Raw genomic sequence first — 22810 nt, 5'->3', positions numbered from 1 at the left:
AGTGTAACTTTCACGTTTCTACCAATACTTGTTCTATTTCTGCATTAGTTTTTTTTTAAAAAACCTCAAAATATGTATTGTGTATTTTAACATCTATTTAAAGTATGCATATATCAAAACATATATTTAGCACTCCTCTCCACTGTTCTCCTGCAGTGTTCCATCTTCTCTCCATGCTATTTAACATTTATCTGAAGCTGCTAGGAGCTATCATCAGATCTGGAGTGAGGTGTCACCAATATGCAGTTGACACACAGTCCCTCACTCTCTTTCATCTGAAGAGACAGAGCTATCATCAAGGGATTTGGAGTGAGATGTCACCAATATGCAGGTGACACACAGTTCTATCTCTCTGTTCCATTTGACTTGGGAAAGGTGCTGGATTGATGCTGGATTGATGTGGTGATGGGATTGATGTAGGCCAATAAACTGAAGCTGAATCCTGAAAAGGTATAAGTATTATATGTTCCAAGTTCTCAAGTCTGTATTTTGGGTTCCTTATTACTGAGATCAAGAGAACCAGCTACCTACATGAAGCCCTTGAGAGCGGTCATTAGGAGATTTGGGGTGAGGTGTCAGCAGTACACTGATGATACCCAGCTCTATTTCTCTGTAACATCTGAATTGGAAGAGTCCATGCAAGCCTTGCACCGCTGCCTGGACTCAGTGGTGGGCTGGATGAGGGCCAATAAACTGAGTCTGAATCCTAGCAAGACAGAAACGCTGTGGGTTGTTGGTTCCCAAGTTCAGATAATTGGTCAGTTGCCTGCTTTGAATGGGGTCGTACTCCCTCTGAAAGAGCAGGTCCGTAGTCTGGGGGTGCTCCTGGATCCATCTTTGTCACTAGAGGCCCAGGTGACCTCCGTGGCTAGGAGTGCCTTTTATCAGCTTTGGCTGGTAAGACAGCTGTGGCCATTTCTGGACTGGGATAGCCTGACCACTGTTGTCCATGCACTGGTAACCTCCAGGCTAATTACTCTAATGTGCTCTATGTGGGGCTGCCCTTGAAGTTGGTCTGGAAGCTGCAGCTGGTGCAAAATGAGGTGGCGAGACTGCTCAATGGAACAGGGAATCGCCAACATGTCACCCTGCTGCTGAAAGAACTGCACTGGCTGCCCATTAGCTACCAGACCAAGTTCAAGATTCTAGTTTTGGTGTACAAAGCCCTATACAGCTCGGGACCAGGATACCTGAAAGATCATCTTATCCCTTATTGTCCTGCCCAGAGTGAGAGTCACAAAACGGATGCAAGGCTGGAAGTAATTCCTGTTTTATTAGAGTAACATCAAAGGCAATGCATTCCATAGACTTAGCTGTGCTAACTCACTACAGTCCCTAAACAAGCTACCTAGGCTTACTCTGCAGTGTGTGAAGAAAGTTGACTCAGCAACCGGGTCAGGGGGGCGCCGCCTTAAGTAGGGAAGGTCTTCGCCCGCAATCTCTGACTCCTGTGAAGTCCCGCCTCAGGAGGCGGGAAAGCATTTGAAGTGCCAGGCTGGGAATCCTGGGGGGGTGGAGCTGGTGCACCCGCCCGGTCATCCCTACCCAACTCTGTTGAGGTGTCTGTAGGGGAAGCGAAGTCTGCTTTGACGGGAGAACTGTCTGTGGGAACTGGCAGGCTGTCAGCTACTCCGCCTCCCTCATTGTCCTCGAAAGTCTCATCTACCTCTGATTCCTCCCCCTGCCCTGTCTGAGGAGGCTGGGACTTGGCCGGCTCCCCACCCTGGGGCTCAACATATACCCAATCAATCACTGAGCTCTGCAGGTGAGAGCCTTCTGCAGACACCATCTTGTCAGGAGGTCCATTCTGCACAACATAGGAAACGGACTTTTAGCGTGGTGGCACCTATCCTTTGGAATTCTCTCCCCTTAAATACTAGACATCTCTGATCTTTTTGGCGCCTACTGAAGACCTTCATCTTTCAACAAGCCTTTTAAGTAGAGACTTTATCCCAGTCTGTGTTGGAATTGCTTTTGAATATATTTTACAACCTTTTTATAAAAATATGTTTTTCAACTTTTTTTAGAAGATTTTTTAAAAGTTTTTAAAAAATGTTTTTATAGATGTTTTATTTTAATGTATTTTAGGGTCTGTTTTTATGATGTTTTAAAGTGGTTTTAGTGCTTTTGTTTGCCGCCCTGGGCTCCTGCTGGGAGGAAGGTTGGGATATAAATTAATTAAATAAATAAAATAATAAATAAATAAATATTTTAAACATAGAGACGTATTTTAAAGCTAAGATGCTAACTTTGGAGATAATTAGATTAAAACTAATAATGGGCTGGTTTTAATTGAAAGCTTCAGTCCTGAAGGTGGGATTTTCCTTTACGAGTCACACAGAAGAAATGGATGAGTACATTTTTATAGGTATGCAAAGTAGCAATTTTACACGGTACATATCACACAGAACTAAACATAATCAGCTGTTAATTGCTGCAGATAAAACTTGTTCAAGGTGGGAACCCTAGTAGATTCACTGAAATCAAGTAGAGTGACACCTAAAGCTACAGCTAGTCAGTATATCTTTCCTGGTTGGGTGATCTGAGGCTGTGTGCTCTAAGCCATGTGCTCTGAAGGGCTCCATAGCAGCTTGACTGGAAGGGGTGTAGCTTGTTAGCTATTGGCTTAAGGGTGTGGCCTGAGAACTGCTGAGGGCAACAAGCAGCAGCTGTGTGTGCCAGGACTCTCATTCTGTTCCCTGACTCCTAACAGAGCAGAGCACAGCACAGCAGAGCAGAGGGAGCTGTCTCAGTTGGTCTTCAGGTGAGGACATATAAGCAAGCCAGCTGTCAGAGAGAGAGTGAACAGAGCGAGCGAACAGGGAGAGCAAACAGGAGTTTGACAAAGGAGTTTGACGAGAGGTCAAGGGGGAAGTCCCTAAAACCCACCGAAAAAACCCAAATTACTTATTCTCCTTGTACAGCACACCGCATACCGGTGGGACTCTCAAGTTTACCCTGTAGTGGGGCAGGACAAAGCACAGACCACTCCAAAACAAGCAGTTAGAAAGAAACAAAAGATAGAAGAGAGTATGAACGGGAAGGATTCTCCAGTGGTTGTGACCTGCAAAGTGTGTGCCATATTTGTTTTCTTGCCTGAGAACAACATGGCGTACACATGCAACAAGTGCAAGCTCGTGGCACTGTTGGAAGAAAAGGTGAGAGGCCTGGAACGGCGGGTGGCCACACTGAAAACTATAACAGAAGATGAAGAGTTCTTAGACAGAACACTGGAACAACAGCAGCAAAGAGAAGTGGAGGTGGAAGAGCAACAGCATGTGGTAGCAGAAGAGGAGACTGCTTTGGAGAGGAACAATGAAGTGGCGGAAACTCCGTGGGAAAGGGTAACAGTTAGGAGCAGAAGAGCTAGAAGACACCCTTCACCAGTGGAACTATGGAACCGCTTTCAACCATTCGAGGATGAGACTGGAGGACAGCCTGTGGTGGAAGAATTACAGGAGACCCCGTGCGACAAGGAGCAAGGGGCTGAAGCTCAGTCAAGCAGGGCCAATGAAACCTCGCCCCACAACAACAACAAGAGAAAAGTACTAGTAGTGGGAGACTCCCTACTGCGTGGGATTGAAACCCAAGTATGCCAAGAAAATCCATGGACTCGCCAGGTATGCTGTCTACCAGGAGGACGGATTAGAGATGTGACAGAAGGGTGGCCATCACTCATCAAGCCCACTGACAGGTATCCCTTTCTCCTCATCCATGTAGGAACAAATGATACAGCCAAACGGAGCTATGAAGAAATAACATCAGACTTTGAAGCTCTGGGAAGGAAATTCAAGGACTTTGGGGCCCAGATAGTTTTTTCATCCATCCTTCCAGTACTTAGAAGAGGAGTAGAAAGGGAAAGAAAAATACTCCGTGTGAATGAATGGCTACGAAGGTGGTGCCGATGTGAGAGATCTGGATTCTGGGACCATGGGCTATGCTTCCTGGAAGATGGATTGCTGAAAAGTGATAGGTTTCATCTCACAAGGACTGGGAAAAATGTGTTTGGCCACAGCATGGAGAAGTTCATCAGGAGGGCTTTAAACTGAATCCTAAGGGGGAGGGAGACGTAAACTTGGTGGTAACGACTGATAAAGGCTTGTGCACAGTAACGGGAACAGAGAGATTGGCTGTAATAGGGACCAGTGACAGTCCTCAGAAAAATGTAGTAAGGAAGCCAAGCCATAAATCACATGGTCTTTGATGTCTGTATACTAATGCGCAGAGCATGGGAAACAAGCAGGACAAACTTGAACTCTTAATACAGGAGGGTAATTACGACTTGATAGGTATAACTGAAACTTGGTGGGATGACTCCCATGACTGGAATAAAGCAATTGAAGGATATAACTTGTTCAAAAAGAACAGAAGGAATAAAAAGGGAGGTGGAGTCGTGCTATATGTTAAAAATATATATCCCTGAACAGAAATACAGGAAGATGAGCTTGGTAGCTCCACCGAGAGTATCTGGATTAAAATTAATGGGGCAAGTAATAAAAGGAATGTGGTGCTTGGAGTCTACTACTGACCACCCAATCAAGAAGACGAGAATGTAACTTTTGAAAAGCAAATTGCCAATGTTTCGAGGAGGCATGATGTAGTAGTAATGGAGGATTTCAATTATCCCAATATCTGTTGGGAGACAAATTCTGCCAAACACGGCCCCTCCAAGAAATTTCTGACTTGTGTTGGAGATAACTTTCTCCTACAGAAAGTGGAGGAAGCAACCAGAGGATCAGCTATCCTGGACTTGATTCTAACCAAGACAGATGATTTGGTGGATGAAGTGGCAGTTATGGGAACTCTGGGGGAAAGTGACCACACCATACTTGAATTCTTGATTTTAACAGAAGCAAAAGCTGAGAGTAGCCATTCGCGCACCCTGGACTTCAGGAAAGCTGATTTTAATAAGCTCAGAACAATTGTAAGTATGGTTCCATGGCAAGCCACCCTAATGAGAAAAGGAGTCCAAGATGGGTGGGAGTTTCTAAAAAAGGAAATTCTGAAAGCGCAATGGCAAGCAATTCCAACAAGGAAAAAAGGGAGAAGACAGCAGAAGAAGCCAATGTGGCTTCACAAAAAGCTTAGAGATGACCTGAAAACAATAAAGGACACATACAGGAAGTGGAAAGGCCAGGCCACAAAGGAAGAGTACAGGCAGGTATCACGGAATTGCAGGGATGGTGTCAGGAAGGCTAAAGCTGAGAATGAGCCGAGGTTAGCGAGGGATGCTAAAAGCAACAAAATAGCTTTCCTCAGATATGTCTATAGTAAAAGACAGAGAAAAGAAAGTGTGGCACAGCTACTCAATGAGGATGGCAAAATGATAACAGATGACAAAGAAAAGGCAGAAGTACTCAATTCCTACTTTGGCTCAGTCTTCTCCCAGAAAAGGGTCTATGACCCTCCCGGGAAACACAAAGTAGAAGGGGAAGGATTGGAGATTGATAGACAAATGGTCAAGGAATGCCTAACCACTTTGAACAAGTTCAAATCGGCAGGGCCCAATAAACTGCATCCTAAAGTATTGAAGGAACTGGCTGAAGAACTCTCAGAACCGCTGTCTATTATCTTTGAGAAATCATGGAGGACTGGTGAAGTACTGAATGACTGGAGAACTAATGTTGTCCCTATCTTCAAAAAAGGCAAAAAGGAGGAACTGGGGAACTACAGACCAATCAACCTAACATCAATCCCTGGAAAAACTCTGGAGCAGATTGTAAAGCAGTCAATCTGTAAGCACCTTGAAAACAATGCAGTGATTACTTGGAGCCAACATGGATTCCCTCTTCTTTTACAATTACCAGCATCAGAGCTCTGCCCTCCTTTGCATCTAGCCACCAGAATCGTGTTTGTCAGATGTTTTCCTACATTTACAGGGCAAATTTCACATACATTACAAAGATAAAGGAAAGGAAATGCGGGGAGGGGCTTAAATGGTTAAGATAAAGAAAAAGCAAAGAACACCACCAGGGTACAGAAAAGATGACAGGACTACTTCTTTTGACTAGCAGTGCCTCTGCAGAGGTTCAGGCAGGACATCCCTCCTAGCTGTTCCTAGAGGTGCCAGGGATTGAACATGGAACCTTCTGCATGCAAAGCGGATGCTCCACCACGGAGCTATGGCCCTTCCCCACCCCCCAAAAAGAGGCATAGAAATGTCGTTTAGTCTAACTCAGCAATCAATGGGGGGGGGAATCCTTGCTTAACTACTGTGCAACTTATCCAGCTTCACGGATTCAGATGAGCGAGAGAGACCGTGTACACACCTCCGCTGCTCAAACCACGGCATTAAGCAAAGGGACCTTCTTCCTGACAGAACTTGGAAGATCCTGCCCTTCCCCCATCTCAGTGCTGCGCGCGCCTGACCATCTTCTACTCCATCACGTGCTGCTTAGCGTCACTCTCTTGCGCGCGCACGCGGTCAGTACGAAGAAGAGCTGTCCGCCATGGTTCTTCTACGAGGGACAGTTTTCCCCGGAGCTGCTTCCTTATTTGCGCTGCTTGTGCTGTTGAGCGAAGCCCCACCCAAAGCCCTATCCTCTGTGATTCCCACACAAGGTGAGCCCGGCTTCACCCTGCCCATTTCGGTGCGCTGGACGTCCCGTACCGGCTACAAGCGTCGAAGAAGGGTGCTACGGGTAGGTTCCTTCACGCCGCCAAGGGTGGGGAAGGAACTGCGCCTGCGTGTGGAGTACACTTCCCGGGGTTGGAGGGGGAATACTCCTCCAAAGAGCTAGACCCGACAGCCCTTCCAGCGCAGGGGTGGAATGCGCAAGGCTCAACTGCACCCTTCTCTGGCAAGAGCTACCCACGTGGAGCGAAGGTAGTAAACGCATCTTAGAGGGGGCTGGGTGGTGGGATCCTCGCAGTTTCTGTCGGAAGTCCATCCTCCTCCTGAGGTTGATTGGGATCTTTCCTCAAGTAAGCAGGCATCGGATTTCTGACCACCCGCCTACTGTTTTGAGTGGAGGTCGAGGTACGTGGATCTGTTGTGAGAATTCGTTTAGGCAGATTCTCCCTGTCTCCTGGCTGCAGTACCTGGTGGCAGTTAGGTCCCGAAGGCAAAGGTCCTAGGCTAGGGCTTAAGCCTGCATGGAGTTTACACCATTCTTGGCTGTGATCATGGGTGTAGTTAGGGAGGGGGGTGTCTTTACTACTTGGAGAACAGGGTCACTATGTCTCTAGCATCCTATGAGCCAATTAGCATGAAAGGGGAGTATGTTAGTCACTAAAAAGACAGGTGAGTCAGCCTCTGAGAAGACTCTTTTCAGTAGCTAACATTTTTCCATTTCATGCTTGTTGGCTCCTAGGGGCATCTGTTCTTGTGAGAGAAGGCATTAACAATCTCATCCTCAACTCAAAAGGGGGGGGAAAGGAAGGTGTGTGACTATCATGAAGGGATCCTCCACTTCTGAATTTGCCACTATGCTACTGGCTGTGATTGGGGGCATATAGATACTAACATATCTTTTCCTTTTCAGCAAAAAAATATATAGTTTCCTATACCTCAAGTGTTATGTTGCTAGCAATTCAGATAGCCACCCCTCTAATTTTCACCTCAAATAATGAAGAAAGCTTGACCTACTTTTATATTCTCCATGTTTCTGATGTTTATCAGATGTGTTTTTATAGTAAATCTACATAAATTTCAAAGACCTGTTTGCTCTTTATCTCTTCATGCTAGAATTAAATCTAGAATTAAGTCATTGCACAATATGCAATTTAATTGAATTTTTATTCAGTAAGTTTAAAAAAAACAGAAAAATGCAAAAGTGCAACTCACTCTTCAATAAATTAATCTCCTATCTCTTAATCTTCCTTTGAATATATCTCCTAAAGTTGTTCTTTAACTTTTTTTTAATTAATTATCACCAATTCTGTTGGTTAAAAACTGAGAGACCAACAACTATATTCCCTTTGTACTTGATCCTTCCTATCTTAAGATATCTGTCAAACTTTTATAATTTTTTATTTTCAAAGTAATCAAAGGTAAGTCAGCTAAAACCAACACTGATTTATTATTGATTCTTCCTCTAAATATTCTCATAATCTGGTCTCTGATAGCGGTATTTTGGAATTGGATCAAAATATCTCTAGGTAATTTCTTCTCCTTTGCATATTTAGATGGCATTCTGTAAGTTGCATATATTTGTATGGTTCCTGTAAAATCAGCCCCTGTCATAGACAAGCCATTCATATATATACAACATTTAATCTTGCCCTTCAGCTTTTTCTGACAATTTTAATGTTCTTTTTTCTTGCTCTTATTTGTTTGTTTGTTCAAATAACGTAATATAGTTATTCCGCCCCTCTCTGTTTTAAGTAATTTAGCATTAACCAAAATGGAGACAATAGTCAAGAAATCAGAAGAAGGCTAGGACTCGGGAGGGCAGCTATGAGAGAACTAGGAAAGGTCCTCACATGCAAAGATAATGCAAAGATGTATCACTGAACACTGAAGTCAGGATCATTCAGACCATGGTATTCCCAATCTCTATGTATGGATGTGAAAGTTGGACAGTGAAAAAAGTGGATAAGAGAAAAATCAACTAATTTGAAATGTGGTGTTGGAGGAGAGTTTTGCTCATACCATGGACTACAAAAAAGACAAATAATTGAGTGTTAGAACAAATAAACTAGAACTATCACTAGAAGCTAAAATGATGAAACTGAGGTTATCATACTGTGGACACATAATAAGAAGACATGATTCACTAGAAAATACAATAATGCTGGGGAAAACAGAAGGGAGTAGAAAAAGAGGAAGGCTGAACCAGAGATGAACAGTGTGGTTTGTAACAGATGCTGTTGGAGGTCGCTGATTCATAGGGTCGCCATAAGTCATAATCGACTTAAAGGCACATGTCAATAACAACAAATGCAATTCTTATGTCATCCTGTCTCCTAACGTTCCTCTGTAATTTTGCCTTTTTTAGTTATAATAAATTGGTCTCAATTTCTATTATACTGACTTCATTTTGCATTAGTTTTTAAATGGTTTTTACTTTTACATATTAATAATCTCACTTTTTACATATATTATCCTGGAAGTTTTTTAATTCAACTCCTTTTTTTTTTTACCAAATCTCTCTCTTTAATATTTTTACCTTTCCTTATCTCTATGGCTCTAGCTGTTCTTGATTGCTTACCTATCCTAAATATCTAAACTAAAAAAAAACAATTATTTTATCAATTTAGTAAACTTTTTCATTAAATTATTTATACTACTATCAGTTCAATTTAAATCATACAAATCCTTTCTCGTTCAATCAAATACTGGAGTTTTTATAATTGCATACCATTACAAGCTTTTCCACTTAAGCAAGATCTTAAAGTTTAGACCAGTCTTTAAAGTGCTTTAGCAGTACTTAAAAGAAATGTAGTCAAATATCTTACTTCTTCAGTGACAAGTATATTGTGCCTTTGCCATTTCCTTGTCTGAATGCCAGCTGTATTTTATGAGACACTTACAAACATTGCATATCACCAGTATGACTGTTTTTTTTTTTCTAGAATGCGGGACAAGGCCTGTTGTGGATGAGATAGCAACAGGGAATCGGATTGTAGGTGGACATGATGCTCAGCTTGGAGCATGGCCTTGGCAAGTTAGTCTTCAAGTTTACCACTCTGGTGTAGGATATCAGCATACGTGTGGTGGATCTTTAATTAACCACAACTCAGTGCTGACAGCAGCACATTGCATTAAAAAGTGGACGTATGTATCTTTTAATTCAAAACATTTTCCTATCAATTTTAGGTGAAAGAAAATATTTTGATACAAATGCATTGACTGAATTTGAAAATCTATAAAACATTCAATGCTTACACATTTTGTGTGAATCTATCTTGTCCTCCTGAACTGGTTTGTCAGGGTAGATTGGAAAGGTACCATTTAGAAAGTTATAGCCTTTATTTGTGACGTCTGTCACCTTTCACCTGGGAAAAACCTCCTCAAATGACAATTTAGTAGGGAAGGCTGTGGGAAGCACTGCAGAAATGCTGTCTGAAGGGGTCTGAGCTGATAGTGACTGACCAGGCATGGGATATTGGGGAGACGGTGCAGTGAAAATGTTGACCCAGTGTGCAGAAGCCATTATGTATTGACCATTAGGAAGGGAATCAAAAATAAAACTGGCTTTATACCTTGGGTGATTAACTCCCTGTAGGCCTGATGTCCTCCTCAAAGACTGCACTGATTTTTGGTGGCAGCAGGAAAAAGATGGATGGAGCCCAGTGTCGTCCTCCCCCCCCCCCCGGTCATTAGATTGATCATTTAATGAGCAGAGAGGAGTCACTAAACCTCCTCATCTGATCTGCATAGATCAACTGGGGTGGGTGAGTTTGTGGATGTGGATGTGTGTACATGCAAGAGTATGGGGGTGACCACACCTACGCTGGTGTGCTTCCCCTAGAGCAGCCTTTCCCAAGCAGTGTGCCTCCAGATGTTGTTGGACCACAATTCCCATCTTTCCTGACCATTGGCAATGCTGGCTGAGGCTGATGGGAGTTGTGGTCCAACAACATCTGGAGGCACACTGGTTGGGAAAGGCTGCCCTAGAGGGTTGGCCAAGGGTGAATGTGACCTTGAGTAGAGATGTGAAGGTCCAGGAAAAAATCCAGAAACATTGGGGGGTGTTTTGTGTTTTACCCTGTTTTTTCTAATTTTTTCAGGAAAAAAACTGGAGAAATTCAGAAAAAATTGATTTCCTCCCATTTGTCTTGTTTTTCCCTCTCAGGCCTTCACATCTCTTCACGCCGTGATTATTTAAGCAGTTTTTGAATATGGGCCTTAATATTTACAGTGCTGATTCAGTGGACAATTGTCCACATTATGTCCTGTCTTGCTTTCCTTTTTCCCATTTCCACAGAGATAATCTTTCTCTGATTCTGAGTAGAATTTTCATAAATAATTGGCACAATAAAATCAATTGTTTACTGAATGGCTCAGATAGGAAAACTACTTACAATATTTTAGTATTTACTGATGATTGTATCATGATGAGATTCCAAGTTGGTTTGAGGGGAATTCTTGAAATGAAATTGAATTATTGTTAATAATATGTTATGAGCTTGTTTTGAGACATGGTACTCCATATATCTGACTGTCGGGACATAGTATGTTTTTACTTGTTATGTTGTTCTTATTATCTGGAACAATCTCAACCATCCTCTCGTCGTTGGATCAGAGTCTGGTTCAATGCTATTGGTTTTGCACAGGGTGTGAAGCAAGAGACAACTCTCAAGTCTATGAAGATGTAGTTCTATAGTAACCATTGACTCCACAAAGGATTTTATTCTAGGGACGCCGAGTACTGGAGGGCTGTGATGGGAATGCATCATCTTTATAGATACCAGCCTCATACTGTGAAGAGCCGGGTCAGGGCTATTATTATCCATTCTGATTTCAACAAGGACACCTTTGAGAATGATGTTGCGTTGTTTAAAACAGTGGACTCTATCAAATTCAATGAGTATATTCAGCCCATCTGCTTGCCTGACACTCCTCTTCATGTGGCTGACGACACCCCATGTTACATAAGTGGTTGGGGAAAAACACTGGAGAAAGGTGAATCTTTACTTTTTCTTTTAAATGTATCTATTGCTAAGAGTGAGAAAGTAAACTTGGATTTAACCTGCATGTTCGTTATTTGCAGTGGATGGAAGTGATGTAGGAGTAGTTTGCTTAGAAGGTAAGGCTATGCAAATGCTTGGCCCCTTCAGTGGGAGGACCTTAGCTTTAGAAAGTAGTGCAGCTAACTAAAAATAGAGCTTAAAGGACCTGTCAAAATGGGAACATGACCCCCTCACAAAAATATACACAGAAAAGTATACAGCCACAAAAGTGGCTGTATACTATAGTCAGCATGGATTTTTCGCATTCCACAATGTTAAATTGAAAATACCCTCCATGCCATTCTGCTGTTTCCCATAAGCTTATATCAAAACAAAGCCTTACAAAATGCTTGCTTAACAACCCTCTTAAGTTATCATGGTGATACACACTTAGAGAGAATCGAGAGTTCAGAGTGTAAAAGGAGGGGGGAAATCCAGACCCCCTGTTGGACTTTTTTCTGTCAGTGTTCTCATAATTTGTTGAAATGAATTAAAAATCAGCCATGTTCACAGAGTACCTGTAATCCTATTACTTACCTTGCCCCACAGTCTGACCTTCATCTTCTGCAGCTTAAAAGTGAAACATGCCTGGCTGATTTTTAATTAATGTAAGAAATTTAACATTGATAAGCACAAGCATGCTTAGTAAAAACCACCTGTCAGTGTTCTAAAAGCCAGACTCACAGCTGTTTGGCTTGGCACCCATGCCAGGCTTTTATTCCACTTTAGACAGCCATAGCTTCCCTCAAAGAATCCTGGGAAGTGTAGTTTGTGAAGGGTGCTGAGAGTTGTTTGGAGACTCCTATTTCCCTGACAGAGCTCCAGTGGCCAGAGTGGTTTGGAGACTCCTATTTCCCTGACAGAGCTTCAGTGGCCAGAGTGGTTTGTCAGCCAGCCCCTCTTCTGGGCATTATAATTCTGTGAGGTTTATAGCCAATAAGTGACCTCAGGGTTATGATTGACACGGGATTTGTTGACCTCCAGGCAAGGCTAGAAAACCTTTTTCCTGCTTGTCTGAAAATCTCTATAGCTTTCATCAATAGCAAATGTTTTTCTCTGTTGTGTGCAGGAGATCTTAATGCCATTGCAATGTGTTACGCTTTTCTAATTATATGGAGGTCAAACAAGTTTAAATTTTCCTGGGATGTTGAAGAGGGCAGCGATTTGAAAAACTTCCCAGTATGAAGCTTTTATTCTATATTCACTTTTCTGTGAGTAAAGCTGCAATGTTCATCCCATATACCGTGTGTAAACCCCATTGAATTCAATAGGACTTACTTTCACGTAGACATTGTGCTGTAAATCAATGGAACTTTTGAGTGAACATAGCAAAGGATTGTGTTTGTGTTGTAAATCTTTTTCTCCCTCTCCAATCCTATTTTTTAAAGCAGTTAGGCAAGGTTTACTTAGGTGTCACTGCTTTTATTACATAGGAAGCTAATACTGATTTTATTTTTTTTAATTGTTCTGCAGTGGCCAACTAGTTTTGACAATAAACTATTATATAGGGTGCATGCATTTTACATGTCCAGTGTGTGCATATGGAGTCTTTCCAACATCCCTGTGAAGTAGGGTTGCCGACTGGAAACCAAGGCAGCTCATAAGAAATAAATCCCTTTAAAATTCAATAACCATAAAAACAAGTATTAAACAGTTGCAAAGCAGCTTAAAGTGGCATGATTCTGAATTGTGGGTTGGGTGAGGTTGCAGTTATGTGCACACTTCCCTGTTTGAGTAAGCTCCATTGAATACATTGGGACTTGTTTCTGAGTAAACATGCATAGGATTGCACTGTAAATATATTTATAGGTTGTGTAAATAATAAACATCTTTGATAGTCACGCTTATACAAATACTTCTTCATACTATGTCTTGATATGTATCTGATTTCACACTATGGCTGTACATTATTTCCTCTACATTTTAAGTGTGCCCTTCTTCCTTGGGGTGGTCATGGTTCCCCTCTGTTGCTTTTATCGTAAGGGGCAGATTAGGCTGAGAGATGGTGAGTAGCCATGATCACCCAGCCAACTTTATAGCTTTCCATTTAAAAAAATTAATTAAAATGATTTATATGCAGGCAAAGTTTATGAAGTCGATCCACACAATACATTTAAAGTACATCCAACTCTCATTTAAAGCAAATGACTTCCCCCACAAGATCATGGGAAGTGTAGTTTTCCCCTCAGTTATAGTTCCCACCACCCTTAACAAACTGCAGTTCCCATGATTCTGTGGTGTGATTCACATGCTTCAAATGTGTGTTGAATGTGCTTTAAATGCATGGTGTGGATCTGCTCTAGGTATGCTGTGCATTCATTAGTGAATTGAAAAGAATCATTTTAAAAGATACTTTTTTTAAAATGGGAAGGCTATAGCTCAGTGGTAGTGCATATGCTTTGTATACAAAGGTCCAAACTTAAAATCTTTGGAAAAGATTATTGCCTGGAATCCTGGAGAGCCAATGCTAGTCCATGTCATCAGTACTGGGCTAGATGGTACCAAATGGCCTGTGTTGGTATAAGGCAGTTTCCTTTGTTCCTAAAAGTGGAAAGAGACCCAAGGGCCATAGTGACTCCAAAATTTATTTATGTATTTTATTTGCAACATTTATATACAGCTTTATTGTAAAAAAAATCTCAAAGCGGTTTACAGAAGAAATTAAAACAATAAAATTATTTGCAAAAACAGTCAAAGACAGGTATTTAAAAACATTCAAGATAATAAAACCAACAGTGAGTTAAAAACAGAAAAAATAGCTTCTATATGCCTGGGTAGGCTTACCTAAACAAACTGTTTTTAGCAGTTGCTGAAAAGAGCACAGTGGAAGTGCCTGCCTAATGTCAATAGCAGGGTGTACCAAAGCATAGGTACTGCCACGCTAAAGGATCGATTTCTTACAAGAGCAGAGCAAATACTATGTGGCACCCGTAACATGGAAAGCACACCTTGAACTTGGCCTGGTAGCAAATCAGCAACCAGTGCAGCTTTCAGAGCAGAGAGATACTATGTGCTGATGCTGTGTCACTCATGTCAGCAATCGTGCCACAGCATTCTGCATTAACTGTAGCTGCAGGGTCAGGTTGTGCTGCATGGGGATTTCTGTGACCTTGGCTGACTGGCTGCCAGGATTTTTTTAGTTTTGGTTTTGGTTAGGAATCCTAACTGGCTGGGGGATGCAGAGTGTTCTGTCTTACTCATAGGAATCTTGTTGTGGTTGGTATGGTACTGCATTTAGGAAATCACTTTTTTTGTTTTTCTTTTCCTATTTGCGTTTCATAACCTTTAATCTCACTCCCTTACATCCATAGAAGCAAGAAAGTGGTTCTATGTGCTCACCTCAACCCCCTTAAACCTACTGATTATGCACCTTGTGGGTTGTATGACAGTTTGTTTTTTGCCCAATAGTGGACATTCCAGGCAGGGGGTTGCCAACCCTGCTTGAATTTTGATATCTTTGCAGAGGACCCCTAGTCAAGCCTTACCAACAGCACAATCCAAACCATATCTACTCAGAAGTAAGTCCTGTTGAGTTCTATGGGGCTTAGTCTCTTACTAAGCATGTTTAGAATTGCAGCCTTCAGGGTTATCCATTTTTACTCCTGAGTGCTCCCTTCTGATCTCCACAATCCTAGGTTCCCTTCTTCCTACAATGGTCTTCTGGACAATGGCCTGGCCTGGCGGCACTTTAACCCTTCTTGCAGAAGCAAGTAGGCTACATTAAATGTTCCCTACCCAGGCTCCCTAAACAAGTGAGAAGGAATAATTCTATCACTTCAGCTGGACCTGGGAATACCCTCATTGTTAAGATTTTCTATCTCAATTTCCAAGCAGAGAAATGTTTTTCTTTGAATTGTATGCTCCAAGCAGCTGTGGTGCTTAATGTATCATGTTTAATGACATCACTAGGGCCCGCCCCTGTGATATCACTCAGGCCTGCTCCTGTGACATCACTCAGGCCCACCCCTGAAATCTCATGGTTTGGGATGCTTCTCGCCTGGGAACCCTAAAATTGTGATCCAACAAACTGGAATTTGGGGAAACAATGAATTGGGAACCAAAAAATCAGACTCAAAACTGCCTATGATATGGATGTGGATGCTTTGTAAAAATGAAAAACATGTGAATAAACATGTACACATCTGTCATAGCTGGATGAGCAAGAATAAATATAACCAGTATATACAAAAACACCTCCTGCAATACAATATCATTGACCAAGTCTTCTTCAGTGGTCAGTCAATGTACAAACAACAACTATACAATTCAGCATAAGTGTACATAACAATACAATTCACAGCACAACTCCATTTAAATCTACAGAAATAAGATCTGGAGATTTCCTGAATGCCATGCCAAAATGTATATAGAAGATACTCTCCAACTCTGGGGAATGCTGGGATGTTTGGATACTGGTGTAGATTTAAGAATAATTTTATTGAGTTGGTTTGAATTGGAGGAACAGTCTTGCAGTTCTCACAGAGTTGGAAAGTATATTAAATATTTTTGTTAATCAAAGGAAAATATCCTATAATAAGGGGTATCTGTACTTGGTGCTAAAAAAATTAAAATGAAATCCTTTCCTCTGGCAATCCATGATGAAGAAAAACAGCATTCTGAGATCTGCACAAACTGCACATTTAATTATTTGCATAATTTTTCTTTAATTGCATAGTTTATTGTGCAGGGTTTTCTGTTTGTCTTCAGATGTCCTTTTCAAAATATTACCTTGCATAGTGCTTTGAGAGGAGCTGCGTGGGTGCCTGAAAAACCCCTTTTGGCTGAGCCAGGTTATAGGTTACTATAGGTTGGCTATAGGTACATTCTTAACCCGCAAGGTTTTTTGCCTATTAGCCAATCTATTGCCTAGACTAGAATGTTTGTCCTATCTTGTGCCTTTATTGTAAAAGTAAAATGGCCAACATAGTAAAATTTTCCACAAAAGAATAGAAATTTAATCAGAACGAGAACTGTATATGTGTTTATGTACATCTGCTGTACATTGAAGCCTGCCAGATTTTTGTTACCATTGCTAACTTTTAACTTTTTGGAAAGTGAAAAAGATGTGCTACTGCTTTCTCCCATCATGAATAAAATGGTATTCTTTGCCTCATCTATGTCAGAAATCCCTCTGGGGAAAAGCAGCCTGCATTTAACTTTTTTGCATATTGTTATTAAAATATTTCAGATCAGCCCTCAATTAAAGATTTGCAGTGCTTAGAGTCCAGGCTACAAACAGGCTTGCCATCGAGCTTAGAGCACATTTGATGGCATAGTTATCTTGTTATATTTTACTGCTTAAAAAACTGGTATAGGCATCCTCCCCAAAAGCTTAATGCAATGCTGGGATTTAGTCCCACCTGACAGTAATGTTTGAACTCCTTTTCACACAGTCACACTGACTACTCACTTTAAGGTTGTACCACTGGAAACAAGACAAGGGATGCAGCACATTCAAGGATAAAGGGCACTGTATTCTAAGCTTCATATGCACGTAGAGTCTGTGTTAACTGCCAAATAGTATTTGCCACAATCTCAAGATGTTGGAATAATTCTTAAGTCTTATTTTGGCAACTAATATAGATTCTCTAGTTTGCACAGGAGCTGCTGGCCTGGTGCATTAGGTTTAGGAAAACTGCACCTGCCCAAGTGTTGCCAATATCTAGCAGTTTTGTATATTCCTTTGTACATTAGATAACATTAAACAAAAATAAGCACACTTTCAGCTTTGTCTTGTTTAATTACAGGTAGAAGCAGAGATGTATTACAAGAAGCAGAAGTAGACATTATTCCAATACAGCTCTGTAATAGATATGACTGGTATGGAGGGGTAATAAAAGAAGAGATGCTTTGTGCTGGCTCTGAAGGTGGAGGTGTTGATAGTTGTCAGGTAAAATGGTGATGCCATTTTAAAACATAAAACACTATCATACGGCTGCGAGGTCAAGTTGTGTTTTCCGTTAATAAATAACAGTAGCACTAAAGCAGTTAGGAGATCCACAACATTCTCTCAATTCTGAGTTAAAATGATACTAATCTGCTTGTATTATGAAGATTATGTAAAACTTCATAAGGAATATGCAACCATAGCATAGAAATTGGTATATGCCACTTCATGTGATAAAATAGACATAAAGGATATCACAGTAAAAGTGAAGCAATACCATAATTTTAATACTTTCACACAAATTGAAAGGGATGTACAAATTATACACAAATTCAAGTTGTAATTGAAAATCACTATTTCTAGCACTATTACAGTTGCCACATAATTCTTGTTTTGCACTTATAAGAAATTGTTTTTATTGTGGCAGCACCTACACTTTGGAACTCCCTGCCTATTGACATCAGACAGGTGCCATCACTGTATTCTTTGAGGCACCTGTTTAAAACATTTATGTTTAGGCAAGCCTATCCAGACATGTTGTAGCTGATGTGTTTAATCTCTTTTATTGCTGTTTTAATTGTCTTTCAAGTGACATATAAATTTTGTTGTTATTTATATTTATGGGTTGTTTTTCTCACCAGGTGACCCAAAGAAACTTGCATAGCCAATTAAAAACAAATATAATCCATAAAGCCTAAAAACACCTCTGACAATTAAAAAATATATTAAAACAAACACAATCAATTTTACCATTGTTAAATAAAAATGTGCTGTCAATCTAAAATTTAGGCCCTAAGTGAGGACTGTAATAGGCAACTGAGGGGTGGGAGGTAAAAGTGGTCAGGATATTTTTTTTTCTATTCATCTCACTTGGATCGCTTTACTTCTAGCCAAATCAGGCAATTTGGAAATAGAGGGTAAGGTTTTGAACCGGTTTTGCAAATTACCTATGTGCCTGCACTGTAGTTCAACTCAGATTACTCAGTGCAGGGTACTGCAAATTCATCTGTATTTCAAAGAAAACAGTATTTCTTTTTACAATTTATGAGAGGCATAACTCAAGACTGATTGGACCACAATCTCTCTGCAGCCTAAACCTTGGACCACAATCTCTCTGCAGCCTAAACCTTAAGAATACCATAAGCAACACTCAACTTGTCTTTATTTTTCGTATTCCAGGGAGACAGTGGTGGACCTCTTATGTGCTATTTTCCAGATGCCACCAAATATTACCTGATAGGAATCACCAGCTTTGGCCTTGGCTGTGGCCAACCAAAACTTCCAGGAGTCTATATACGTACAGCTCGTTACAGGAGCTGGATAAAATCACAAGCTATTCTGTTTGACAAAACCATCATTATGAACATTCCATGTGCTCTCATCTTTTTGACTGCAGGGTGCTTAATCTTCCACAGTCTTCTATGAAGAGGCAAAGTATCTTATTGTACTGAAACAATATCTGATTCTTTTTAAACTTACTGGATTGTATCCAATTGTGTCCCTCCATTGATTGAAGGCCTTTGGTGCAGCAAAGGCTTCCGTAAGCAGAATGGGGAGTGGGAGAGTGGTTTTAATTTATTTTCCCCTTCCCTTTGTAGTCCCTCACATGTGCTTCAGAAGAAAAGGAACACGAAGGGCTGCAGGAGAAAGAGAATTTGCAAAAATAACCTTTCCCCTTCTGCTCAAATAGATACCTTTTTTTCCTTGTTGTAACAAAAGATATTTAGTGAAATTTTTAAACAATCTGCTTTGTAATTTTATTATTTGCTCCCCTGAAATAACCCTTTATTGTCTGCTGGGATGTAGAGAAACCGTGTACATGACAAATGCTAAATGTTGCCATAACATTTTTAAAATAAAGCTTATTTTGGGAATAAATCATTTTTTTTTTTTTCAATAATTTTTATTCAGATTTTCATAAAACATACAAGACGAAATCATAAAACATTCAAAGACAAAAAACAAAATCAAAAATAGTTAAACAAAAAAAGAAAAGAAAAAAAAAACAAAAATAAAAAATAAAGAGTAAAATATTGACTTCCCATTTGTCAAAGATCAAATCAGTTATAAGTCTATAATATATAACAATCCTGTCTCTTAAGTCATATTATAAAATCACTTTCCTCCAGTAGTTATCTTACTTAATCATCAAATCTCATAAACATTACTTTATTCTTTCCACAAAAAGTCAAAGAGAGGTTTCAATTCTTTAAGAAATATATCTATCAATTTTTTTTTCCAGATAAGCATATCGATTAATCCATCTCATTACTAATTATGATAATCTTATTGTCATAACCATAGTCAAAATAAACATTTCAATTAATCCATCACATCAGAATCTGTTAGGTTCAGTAATTTCAGTAGCCATTGTTCTATTATCCCTATTAGTTCCATTTTCCATCTTCCATCTTCAGTAGTCTTGTTAAGTCCAGTAATTTCAATATCCAATCTTCCATTATCAGTATTCCATAATAATCTTGCTGTCAAAGCCATAGTCATATAGTAAGAGTCTGATGGGAATTACCTCTATCCCAAATATTTTCTTGCCATCCATTCTGAATAGGTTGCTGAAATACTGCTGTAAAATCATATCTCTGTTCTTTTTTTCAAAATACACTGGGTCATCTCTTAAAAGTTTTTCCATTGTCACATGGCTGGAGTTAATTCCATAGATTTTCTCTATATTGGGCTCCATCACATCATTCCAGTCCAGAAGATTATCCATGCCATTGATAACTTTATCTCTAGAATCTTCATTAATTTCTTCAGAGATAACATTGAGTTCCAAACAATAGATTTTATTTCTAAAGTCCATAGACTCCAAATCTTGTTCCTGTTCCACGTTTGTTCCAATCTCCGGGATCTCCTCTCTCACAGGGACCCCTGTTCCAGTCTCCAGGGTCTCCTCTCTCACAGGGACCCCTGTTCCAGTCTCCAGGGTCCTCCTCTCTCACAAGGACCCCTATGTCTTTAATCTCCTGTGTCTCCAAACAATAGATTTTGTTTCTAAAGTCCATAGACTCCAAATCTTTTTCCTGTTCCACGTTTGTTCCAATCTCCGGGGTCTCCTCTCTCACAGGGACCCCTTCCAGGGTCACCTCTCTCACAGGGACCCCTATATCTTTAATCTCCTGCTTCATTTTACTCAATTCAATTTTCAGCTCCTTACAACCCTGTCGCAGGTTTTGTTTCGTTATCTCAATCTCATCCATTATTTTCTGAAACATAGTTATTTCCAGATTCTCAGCCACTTTCTTAATTGCCATTTTAAAAGAAAAATATAGGAAAACCACTTCTTATTTCAGCAACAATTGGGTTAATACTCCAAACTTGGTGACATCACAGTATAAACAGAGCAGACAGCCTTATCTCTCCATGCTTAAGTAAACAAAATGCAGTTCCCAGGATCGAAACAATTAATGGCGGTCGTCAGGAAACAGATTCGTCAAAATAAAATAGACCAAAAAGAGAGTAGTCTCAGACAATATAATATTCTTCAAAATAAAAATCTGGAATAGAAATCCCTCTTCTGTGTATATCTTTAGAATGCTAATCCAGGACAGCTTTTTGCAACAAAAACAGAGATAAGCTATAATTAGTGAGTAGCAGAGAGAAGTTATGGCTCCCCAGTGAGATGTCAAAAACCGAGTCAATCTGGCAAATCTCTTTTAAACAGCAACAATTTAAGTCAAGTAAAAGAAAAATATTAGAAAAGAAGGGTGCTTGCCTGTTAGTGCGTTCTCTCTTAGAAGATAAGATGAACGTTCGCTTTATCAGATAGAGCTTGTTGTTGAAAATCCGTCCACCTTCGTCGGCTGGACCTCGTCCCATAAATTAATGAGATCCTGGTCGTCCCAACAAAAATAGGCTTTGAGGTTAATCTCTTCGTTTCTCCCTACCCGGGAGAAGTTTAATCAGTCAAAAAAAAAAAAACCTGACTGATATATCTGAATAAGCTTCTTTTGAGGCAGGAGCCCGTCTCAAAAGCAGGCACAGGCTAAGTCACCCTTCCCGGAAGTCGGGAATAAATCATTTTTTTAATACCCAGAAATAAAAGCTTCAACACACAGATTTACCAGATTTTGAGAAATTATTATTAGCATATTCAGTTTATTCAAAGGGCCTGTCATTCAATACATACAGTACCGCCCCTAGGCACTGGGAAGTGGGGCAGTTGCCCCGGGCCCCATGCTTTGGGGGCCCCGTGCTTGGTGATCTGAATTTGGGCTGCCAGAGCACCCCGTCCCATCACGAGGGGGGCTGAGGTCTGTGTGCTGCTGGACCCCTAAATGAGTCCAAGGCGAAGGGGGCATGCAGATTGCTGCCACTTCTGTGCCTGCAACCCCATTCCGGCCCCCAGCAGCAGCAGCAGCATGCCACCTTCGCAGCTAGGTTTCAGACTACCCCCGGCTTGGGCTGCACAGCCACCGTGGCCCACTCTATGGGCCGGCCGTGGCGAGGCCGGGCCAAGCGAGCAGCTGAGGTGAGTGTGTGGCCGCTTGTGGGCAGGAGCCGTCGGTGCCAGCACTCAAGATGGTGCCTGGCTGGGGTTTCACAGGGGAGGAGAGGATGGGGGCGGCCCCAACGTGCCTCGCCAGCCCGCGGCAACGTCAGGCAGCAGCTGGTGATTTGCTAGCTGCGCAGCCAAGCCCAGCTAAAGAGGCTGAGAGCAGGCGCTGCAAACTCGCCTGCCGCGCCAGTGATGCTGCTACTGCCGCCGCTTCTTTAACAGCCCGCCACAGTTCCATGGGGCAGAGCTGCCCGGTGAGTCTCGTGGGGAGGGGGAGAGCGAGTAGGCAGCCGGGGGGGTGACAACAACAAACTCTGTAGGAGGCAAAACGTCAACAGGGAAGTCTCCCCATCACCAAGTCATGAAAAGCCTCATCTGTTGAATTAGATTGCATAATTAATGTGTTCCTTCAAAATGCACCCTTCATTAGGATTCCAAAAATGATATTAAAACCGACCCAATATACAAAAAGTAAAATAAAGCTTCGTCAGTTATGCAGATCCCAAAAGTTTTGTTTCATGTTAAAAAGGCAGGCATGCAGGTGGCCAAAATGGATATGGAACAGGTTGACTAGAGGCCTATTCCCTGAAGTGAAGGTAATCATATTTGTATTTAATAGGTTGTTAGCCTCATACGTAAATTAAATATTACAATGACATATATTTGTAAATAAATCTCTCTCTCTCTCTCTCTCTCTCTCTCTCTCTCTCTCTCTCTCTCTCTCTCTCTCTCTCTCTCTCTCTCTCTCTCTCTCTCTCTCTCTTCTCTCTCTCTCTCTCTTCTCTCTCTCTCTA

The 22810-nt window shown here is 41.1% G+C and overlaps 1 protein-coding gene across 1 annotated transcript; it reads left to right on the top strand.

The window, feature by feature from the left end:
- The first annotated feature begins 6423 nt into the window (after positions 1 to 6423).
- LOC133379626 (transmembrane protease serine 12-like) lies at positions 6424 to 19338 on the top strand. The gene is made up of 5 exons (XM_061615274.1): positions 6424 to 6561; positions 9517 to 9718; positions 11304 to 11569; positions 17364 to 17506; positions 18683 to 19338. The coding sequence occupies exons 1-5, from the start codon at positions 6450 to 6452 to the stop codon at positions 18926 to 18928; spliced, it is 969 nt and encodes a 322-aa protein (XP_061471258.1). The 5' UTR covers positions 6424 to 6449; the 3' UTR covers positions 18929 to 19338.
- The last annotated feature ends 3472 nt before the right edge of the window (positions 19339 to 22810 follow it).

This window comes from Rhineura floridana, chromosome 3 (assembly GCF_030035675.1).
Source record: "Rhineura floridana isolate rRhiFlo1 chromosome 3, rRhiFlo1.hap2, whole genome shotgun sequence".
In the NCBI taxonomy this organism is placed as follows: Eukaryota; Metazoa; Chordata; class Lepidosauria; order Squamata; family Rhineuridae; genus Rhineura; species Rhineura floridana.
Note: the sequence above shows the minus strand (reverse complement) of the source record. Positions and strands in the feature narration are given on the sequence as shown.